Genomic DNA, 10024 nt, shown 5'->3' on the forward strand with positions numbered 1-10024 from the left:
TTGACAATGCGCCAACTCACTCTCAAAATCTACAAAATGGTCAGATTTTTGCCACCGAATGTCACGAGCTTAATTCAGCCGTTAGACCAGGGAGTAATAGAGACATTCAACAGATATCATAGAGGAACATCCTTAAGACATCTGTTATTACAGAAGACAAATGAATCCAAAAGTGTTGATTCTCAATCTTTAACAATGAAACATGTTGTTTATTGGTGTGCTTAGTCGTGGGCCAAGATCAAATCTTCAAATGCTGGAACAACCTTTTTGATTGGATTGTGATTGACGATCCTGAAGAAGAAAATGATAAAGAAACGACAGAAAAAATTAAAACTTTAATAAAAAATTTTGCCGGGATGTGAAGAAATTAACCAAGAAGAGATACGTGAGTGGTTAGCAGCCCATGACTCAGAAAGTGAATTCATCGACCAGGAGATCATTGATATGGTTCTTCATTCAGACAACCTGAGCGTATTAGACGACGAAGATGACAACCCAACAGGCAGCACGAGACCGCCGACTCACGCTGCCTTCAATGATTTTCAATGCCGTAGAGGTAAGAACTTTATACAGTAGGCCTAATTAGTTAGGGACACGATGAGGTTCTTAATTTTTGTTGTCTTTGTATAAAGTTTTTTCCTTTTAAGATTGCTTTATGTTTCGTCGAACAATCGAATGAGGCAAACTCATGACGTTCTGCAAATGACCGATGAAGAGATATAGCTGCAAAACATCGTTGTCAAACAAAAACGCAAAAGAAAATAGAAGATTTCTTTAAAAAAGCATGTTAAACTTGTTCATTTTCCTTAATTTTATTACTTTTTATTCTGTATTTACTTATTAGAAATCATTACGAAATCAGCTCATAGTATTTTTTAATACTTATACTTTGACCAAGAATACTATAAAAAACAATTTTATTTTTAACCGAAATTCTTGTTATCCGAAACGGCCTCCCCCCCCCCCCCCAATTATTTCGGTTAACGGAGGTTTTACTGTAGTTCCAAGTAGTAGGGATATCGATAAGAAAATTAATTGATATAATATATGGATATTGTAATGTCGAGATACCAGGGGAAATGTTAGTAGACAAAACAGAAATTAAAAAGTAGAAGTTAAGCGCCAATTATTTTGGTTTTTAGGATAAAAACAAAGATAAAGTATCGTTATATTAATATAAATTATTTAAAAACAGGAAGAGAGAATAATTGATAGAAAATTAGGCAAATATAAAATAAAAATTTTCAAGAAGCAGAAACTTAACATTATTTACTGAGTTCATTGAACAGCTATGCTTGAGTTTTAGGTTTATTTATAGTCATAACGTTTCACGCACTCGATCCATAATCAATATTTTTTTTGCTTGACTCAAGGATAGGACTTTCCTATGCTAGGTTTGTTTAAAGATCTCTAGTAGCATTTTTCTTAACAGGAATGGGTATCTGGCCCATTTACCAACCTTCCTTCTTTACCTGGGATTGGCAGTGGCAGTGTTACCGTGAGTTACTCAATCCATCCAAAATACCAAAGGCGGAGTTAAAAGAGGAGTCCTGCGAGAAGTTAGAAGAAACGTATGACAGTTCTTTGAGAAATGACAAGATTGTATTAGGCAACATAAATTACCAATTCTCAGTCAAAGTAAGTTTTTATTAATAAAAAATTCGTTAGCCGATTGATAATGAACTCTACCGCGACTCTATTAATGCCTTCGCTGTTAATTTTCATTACCTCTTTAATTTAAAGTGAAAAATATTGAGGGCTATTATTATTCTACTAAAAGTTCCGACCTTTATATTTGGTATATTTGTCGATTCAATATAGACAAAAAAAGGTCCATCTTTTGGCTGTTGTTTGTGTTTGTTTCCTGCTGTGAATAAGTTTGTTCATAAAGGTTATTATTCGGGTTATGAGAATTTGAGCACCTTAGATAAAAAATGATAGAATGTTGGGAAGCAAGAGAAACTTTAATGTAAAAAACACTTAAATAATCTTAACTAATACAATATAACACCGACAAGGTTAAGACAAAAAACCTCTTATTGTGAACCACTGTTCACAGTTTCGAAACATTTTAACGAACCTCAAACCTAGAAACAGATCAAATGAAAGTTGCACCTTGGGCTTTATTTGTTTTTAATTGAGTCAGAACTTAACTTATTTCATGCAGTTATTTCTTATTATCTCTACCGACTCCACGTTCAAAACTTTTTCTTTAGTTTCTATATATCTTTGCTTTATATACTTCTCTATAAAATTCTTCAGTTATTTTTTTGATGTTGTCTCGGCCGTGCTATTTGCCATTCTGATTTTTCAAGCGAGGTTTTCAAATAATTTGAATTTCTCATTTGATTTATACTACTACTGAATCATATAAGGGAAAAATAATAGGTGCACTAAACTCTACTCTTGTCCAAAATCTATCACCAAACAAAAGAAGATACATCTATATAACAACATTTTTAAAAGCATTGTAATTTATGGATCAAAGTCTCTGAATTTTAACGAGAATTCTGAGATTGGTGCTTCCTTGAACAGTTAGTAGAGTTCATGGTTGTACCAAAGAATTTGGTTGTACCTGCACGACGTCACATACGCTAAAACTATCTTAAGAATTATAGGTACACAAAAGAATGTACTCCAAACTATAATTAGACATTAGTGTAATGCAATTAGTCAGGAGAGAAGCAATATTTGCTCTTATCTTCTTATTAAAAGATGCTTAGAATTAATCAAGACTTTTACGCATATTATTTTATAGGATAGATACAACAAAACCTTTGATATGATCAAACATGATAAACTAATAGAAGTTCTCAGTGGTATCAAATATAATTATACTAGATGCCTATAGCTTTTTTATTTATAGCTAGTTGTTTTATTCTAGTGTTATTATTACAATCATAACACAATAATTCTCCTATTGTTCTATATATATATATATATATATATATATATATATATATATATATATATATATATATATATATATATATATATATATATATATATATATATATATATATATATACCTATATATTCCCTAATAATTCAGAGTGTTTTTTTTTTGTGAATATTTGTCAGTTTATTTTAAGTTGTCGTAACGTTGATAACATCGTAACTTACGTAATACTGTAACTTAATTAATACTAAAAATTGTTTAAAACATTTTTATTTGCAAAGTTTTAGCGAAATCATGGCAGTCGGTATTGGCAAATTCCCTATTTTCAAATACAAAAAAGTATCGTAGTGCGCTAAAAGTTGGAACAAATATATCTAAAATGTTTCGAAATCAAAGAAATCGAACTTAATTATCTTTGTTCGAAATAGACTTTTTACTATGGACAAAAAAATGTTTGGAATCGATTAATAGCTACACATTTTACAGGAATGTGGAATGTTGCAATGTGCAATTATTTCATTTAGGAACCCCATTAAAATATCTACTTCGAAAGCCACTGCTGTATCATCTAAAATAATGCTGTTGCAGATTTTTTTTATTTGGAAAACTGTTATAAATTATTTATATTTTTTATAATTTACTGAACAGCTTTGTGATTACTAATATCTCCATCTTCAAATATTTTGAATGAATTAAAAAATTAAAAAGATAAAATATGTTTTATTTTTATATTTGACATCGGCACTGTTGTCATATCTTTCGTTCTAGTATTCACGTGATAAAAATCTTCCTGGAAATTTTGACTTTTGACATTCGTAAACAACCAAATTTTTAAACATAACCTTCAATTTATAATGTGGTTTTAAAGTTAATTGCTTAACTTTGAATTTAGTTATTTTCATTTAGGAAAATTAAGTTATAACTTCGAAAAATGTCCAAAAAGCGATATAATTGGAAAGCTAGGCAAAATGTTGAAACTCTGGTTGATAATACTCATAAAGAAAAGGTATATCATGCTAGAATAATTGTAATTTGTATATTAACCCTAGACTATAGATATTTTTTTCACATATTAATCACTAGAATATTTACTCCTTACCCAAAAAAAAAACGTTCTAACATTTATATGTCAAATTTTTAATAAAATGGTATTATCAGGTACAATAGAATTACAATTTTTGAAAGAAGAGGTGACCAATAATGCATGGTTATCCTTGATTGTTTTTTATACTCAACTGGCATAATATTTTCCAGAAGGTTTGCTATTTTTGTTTGAGTTGGCTGTGATTTTTTAAGCTTTTTATGCTTAACTGGTTATACTTGTCCTTGCACCAAATTGTCTTATTGTGTGAACTTGACATGCCCTTTGAAGCATGGTGGTGACTTTTGTGATAGGAAAAATAATGCAACTAATGTTATTGATATCATATAAAAGACATAAAGGTCCTATTGTCACTGTGACACTGTACTCACATAAACTGGTTTAGATCCAGAAACGAATTGTGACCATGTCCATTAATTAATGGAGATGGTCACTGAACTTCATCTTTCTTGTGTATTATTTTAAATAGTACTCTTAAAGTATGACTCATGAGGCCCAGTGTTCGACAGTCAGAGCACTCTTTTGCTGCTTGTTTTTTAGGGATGGTTATAAACGCTGACTTCAGCCACTCTTGCGGTATTATTATTTCATTCATACACTGTGTTAAACAAATCTGCCAGTATTTCCAAGTTATCCTCTTCCATTAGTTTTAACAGTTCTACTGGTATTTCATCTAATCCAGCGCCTTTTTAGATTTTTTGATAGCATATTTGATTTCATCTATTATGATCTTCTGTCTCTTTAAACCTTTAAAGGATCTCAATGTTGTATCTCTTGCATTTCATTTCTTTCATCTTGGAAAAGTTCTCTATCATACTCCTCCCGTCTTCTTAATTTCTTAGGTAAATGTATTAGCAGTACTCCTTGTTGTCTTTTTTATGTCCTTGTTGTCTTTTTCAACCCATTCTGGTCACCAAAAAGAAGATTACCACAATGCAATTATCTTTTTAGATTCACTTTTAGTTGTTGAAGATTAAAAATCCAACTCAGCACATCCAATTATATTATTTTTGGTATTGAAACAATTCTAAAAAAAATAATAAATAAATAATTGTAGAAAACCATATGCTACAAACTAGATATTTATTCGCTCCGTGCGTGACCATGGTAGGGGTACCTTGAAACGATGCCAGCGTGCATAGCGGCAAAATATGACAACATACATTTTATGTGTGCAAATACATGTTGCATATTTAATTGTGCTAATAATAGCAAAAATAGGAAGTGTAGTTTTTATAGGTTCCCAAAGATTGCATATAAATTAGAGAAAAGAAAAAGATGGATCCGTGCTATTAATATGAAAAAGTAAATATCACATAATCTCATTTTTATGCAATTGAAATAGGAAATATTTAAATAATTTACCTTAAATGATATTTTATAAGGCTTCAAGCTAACTGCAGAGTGCCTGATGACTTTAGCTTTTATATCATACCTTTTACTATTACTGTTTTTAATTATGTGCTCTTTCACGTGAAAAACTTGATTTGCCAGTACTAGATTTTTCCCTTTCTTTTCCGTTTGGGGTTAAAAAGATATATTATGATGAATTTTGAGAAACCCAGTTTTTAATACTACATTTATTTTGTACATAAACTGAAAAAATATAATTAAAAATAATTGTCAATTTCGCCTGTATTTAACAATGTCAAACATATGTTATATGTTTAACCTGAAAATTGGTAGGTCCAAAACAGCCAGATGAAGGCGGTAGGTGTCGCATCAGTCACGCATGGAGCAGATACATAATGCCAAGAGAAAAGCTGTTGGAAAACTGAAAGGAAGATATAATATAATATAATCCTTGACAGGAATGAAAAAACAGAAAAGGAGAAAGAGAATACACAAGACTAAAGAACTCATGAGCACATATAAAAAAACTTGTTCCAAATCTTAAATTGAAGAATATAGAAAAATTGGAAAAAAAGTTGGTGATTCACAGATTTAGAAAATATACAATTTTTTATGTAATGAGAAATGGAGAATATAAACATATATCATAGATGCTTTACCTGTTGAAAATCTATCACTTTCCAAGATAAGCTTGTTTAATTGTCCATTGCTCATTGCAAATGACCTAATTTCTGACTAATGGCTAATTAAAGAAGAAAAATAACAAGTTCAATGATGAAAAATAATTCTAAATTATTCTGCCCACTGTATGTGAAACATTATTTGGTTAAATGATCTCATTCGAAAAAAAAGAGCTTATGAAAATGGACAAATAGAAAAAATGGAAGAAAATTTCAAAAACAACTAAATTAGAGGGGCTTACGAATACCTAAAAAAGATATCAAGTGGGTATAAACCTCAAACAAGTCTATGTAAAGATGAAAGTGGGCAAATAATCAGTGACCAACAGAAAGTCACAGAAACCTGGAAGCATTATTTTCAGACCCTACTTGGTACACAAGCAGACATGGAAGATGAAGTTGGTAAGTTGGTACAAACTACATAGAAGAGAATGGAGTAGAAGCCTCAACTATAGAGGAAGTTCTTGAAGCTATTAAGGCCAGAAAAACAATAAAGCCCTGGGAGTTGATGAAATACCAGCAGAATTGTATAAGGTAGGTGGCGACCACCTAGAAATCCACATCCACATGCTCATCAAAGACATATGGCAAGAAGAGAAAATACCCGACGACTGGAAGAAAAGTATAATATCTATCTATCTATAAAAGTATAAGATCTATAAAAAAAGGAGACAAACTCCAGTGCAAAAACTAATGTGGAATTTCTCTACTATGTACAGCATATAAAGTCCTCACATATATTATAAACCATCGGCTCCAACCACTAGCAGAAAATATTATTGGAGAGTATCAGACGGGCTTCCGACAGGGAAGATCGACACTGGATCAAATATTTACAGTCAAACAGATCTTGAGTAAATCATGGGAACATGACATTGATAAACAAAATTCATGATACAAACGAGAAGAAATATAGTCCCACAAAAATTATACATGAAGATGTAATTGAAATGGTTGGAAAGTTTACATACCTGGGGGTAGAAATATATGCCGACGGATCAGAAGATGGAGAAATACGGAAGAGAATAACGCAGGCAAACAGAGCTTATTTTGCCCTCTCCCATATATTTCGGTCTAAAAATGCCCACCGAAATACAAAGATGAGAATCTATAAAACCTTAATTCGACCAATTGCATGCTATGGCAGTGAGGCATGGGTCCTGAAAGAAACATCCAAAAGCAAACTCGACACATTCGAAAGGAAAGTACTGAAGAAAATACCTGTAAGAATGGGAGAGGATAGGCCACCAAAAAGAGCACTGAATGCTAGAATGAAGGGAAAGAGACCGGTTGGAAAGCCAAGAAAGAGCTGGGAAGACACAGTAAACAGTGAAGCACAAGCCCTTTTAGGAGTCCTTGTATGGAGAAGATCAGCCAGACAAGCAAGGGTGGAGACAAAAAACTAAAGGAGGCCAAGGATCAATTTGGGCTGTAGTGCAGTAGACGAAAAAGAATCTCATTTTAATGAGTTTAATTGTTTCAGACTAAAGGTAGCATTTGTTTGAAATCTATAACTAGCGTCAAACATTCAAACTATTTTTATAAAGTTAAGTATTACATTTTGTGAGAATTTTTATGTTATTTCATTCAGATTTGGATAATATTAATGACTAAATGCCCATTAAGTTTTCACAAATTTTTACACAGATAAACACAAATTCCCCTTATCTTGGCCATTTTCACATTATACTTCTGCATTTGTGTCAGTTCTTTATCAGTGAAGTCTTGAATTATTTCCTGCTAATTTAAATCTCGGTTTTCTGTTAAGCCCCTTCAATAAATTGGGACATTTTTGTATCTAGATTTTCTGGCATATTTTTTAAGAGAGAACAATTGACAGATTCCAATTTCATCTTTGACTACTGCTATATACTGCAATTATCCATATTACAGCAGGTGATATTCTTTTTTTTCTCAAAATTATCTGTGGTGTTTGTATTAAAAAAAAAAAAACAATTATTATAAAAATTATGTTTTATTTTAAAATTTTGTGTTATACATACCTTGATCCAGTGATTAACAATAAAATGGAGTGTTGGTCATAATGTTTGAACATAATAGCTTGTGTTCTTCTAACAATAAACTAGTCTGATAACTTTTGTATGCTGGTATTATATTTTTTTACGTTCAGAGATAATTTCACATTTTTGTATTGTAAGAACCAAATTCTTATGTTTAGGAAACATAATAATCTCTGCTGACACAAAGTAACACAAATAAATTTCACATTTATTTACATTTACATGTTTTATTTAATATTAAATTAAATTTCAGATTAAAGTTGATTTTGAAACTGTAGGAAAATATGATCAGAGCAATGAGCTGGTTCTACCTTCTGAAAAAAGAAAAACAAAAATTAAAAAGAAACAAGCTGAAGTTACAAGAATACTTTCTAAGAAACAAAGGAAACATCTTCAAAATATTGTAGACAAAAAGAAGAAGAAAGAGATGGTAAGTATTACATGCGATATGTTACTTTGTTGCCAACCTTAGAAAGTGAATGTAGTCAATATTTGATTTATAAGCCCTAGTTCATGAGTTCTAACACTGGTTGTTTTTCCTTGTTGAAGTTTTTGGATATAAACCTGTGGTACTTTAGTCTAACCCTGCCGTAATCACTACGTTGAAGTTTAAAATGTTAATGTGGAATTTTATGTTGCTGGAAAAGTTGTTGTCTGTAGTTTACAAGATGTATTATATTTAATGCTTTTTAGGTTTTTCTGTATTTTCTCGTTTACTTGACAATCCCACTCAATTCTTATTCCTATTTTGCTTTCTCATATATTGAATTATTCTTAAGCTTTCTTTTTTTTAACCCCGAAGACTCACACGTATGTAGTTACATAAGTCATTTTATAGTCATTTCGACGATTTTCATGGGCTCTGGAGCAGTTGAAAACTGACCCTAACAAAAGTACAAAAGTGAATGCTCGTGCGTTGATTTGTTACTGTTAATATAAATATGTATATATTTGCATGTAAAGATGTCTGCACTGGATGTTCAACCATTAACACGACCTTCACACTACACCAAATTCTCGAAAAGGCACAAAAGAGTTGATTTTAAAAGCAACATGTGACAGTGGCCATCATGGCTTTATGAACAGCAACTGTAAATAATAATATTGTCGATTTTCCATACCACTATCTTATGTTTTTAAGCCATGATTTTCTTCTTCCACCAGGACCACATTTACCTTGGATTGTTCCCTCTATGATAAGATGCAAAAATTCATAGTTTTCAGCTGAAGTATACCAGCTTGTGTCTTTTTATTATATTCATTAGATGTGTTGCTTGAATCAGCTGTCTCAAAAATAGTTGTCTGTGTACCCACATGTTAATGACTTCTAAGCGTTTAAGCATGTCCTCAGAGTGCACGCTTCTACTCCATATGGTAGTACTGGAAAGATGTAACAATGTGTAATTATTACTCGAATCTCAAAGGTCGTTTCTCATTTTTACAAACATTGGTTGGGGCCGGTTATTCTGCTTTTAATTTATACAGTTTGATCCCAGCTCTCCACTCTGTCGTATCTTGTGATATTCACATTTAATCCATTCACCCCTTCTATTGGTTCCATTAGAGGCTCCAAGACTTCCGTAAATATTTCCTCTAAATACAAGTTGAAGAGTAGAGATAATGTAAGCTCTTTTCTTAATTTCTTGTGAAGGTGAAAGGGATCATAATTTTTCTTATAGTTTTCAATTTCATTACACTCTATTGTATAAAATTATGCTTTCTCATCTTTTGTCTGATTATAGTGTGGATTTTCTTTGTAATCATCGAACGACCCATGAGGAACGATGGACGGCAATAGGTGGCAATATAACTATCTCTGAATGTTCAAGTGAGTGAACAGAGTGAGCTCTGAGTGAAAATCAAGATATTAACTAATCATATTTATTGTACATAAAAAATATAAACTTACTTATGAAATTATTGTTTCATGTACTGTTCGCTTCATGTCCTTCAGGAAGTTCCTGTGTAG

At 31.5% G+C, this 10024-nt stretch overlaps 1 protein-coding gene across 1 annotated transcript in view; it reads left to right on the plus strand.

Moving 5' to 3' along the window:
• The first annotated feature begins 3721 nt into the window (after positions 1 to 3721).
• The window catches only part of kz (putative ATP-dependent RNA helicase kurz), a 49092-nt gene continuing 42789 nt past the window's right edge, over positions 3722 to 10024 (plus strand). Inside the window, exons 1-2 of the mRNA XM_072537016.1 lie at positions 3722 to 3905; positions 8309 to 8485. Coding sequence (XP_072393117.1) covers positions 3831 to 3905; positions 8309 to 8485 — 252 coding nt within the window. The 5' untranslated portion in view covers positions 3722 to 3830. The remainder of the gene's footprint in view (positions 3906 to 8308; positions 8486 to 10024) is intronic.

Source organism: Diabrotica undecimpunctata, chromosome 7 (assembly GCF_040954645.1).
Source record: "Diabrotica undecimpunctata isolate CICGRU chromosome 7, icDiaUnde3, whole genome shotgun sequence".
NCBI lineage: Eukaryota > Metazoa > Arthropoda > Insecta > Coleoptera > Chrysomelidae > Diabrotica > Diabrotica undecimpunctata.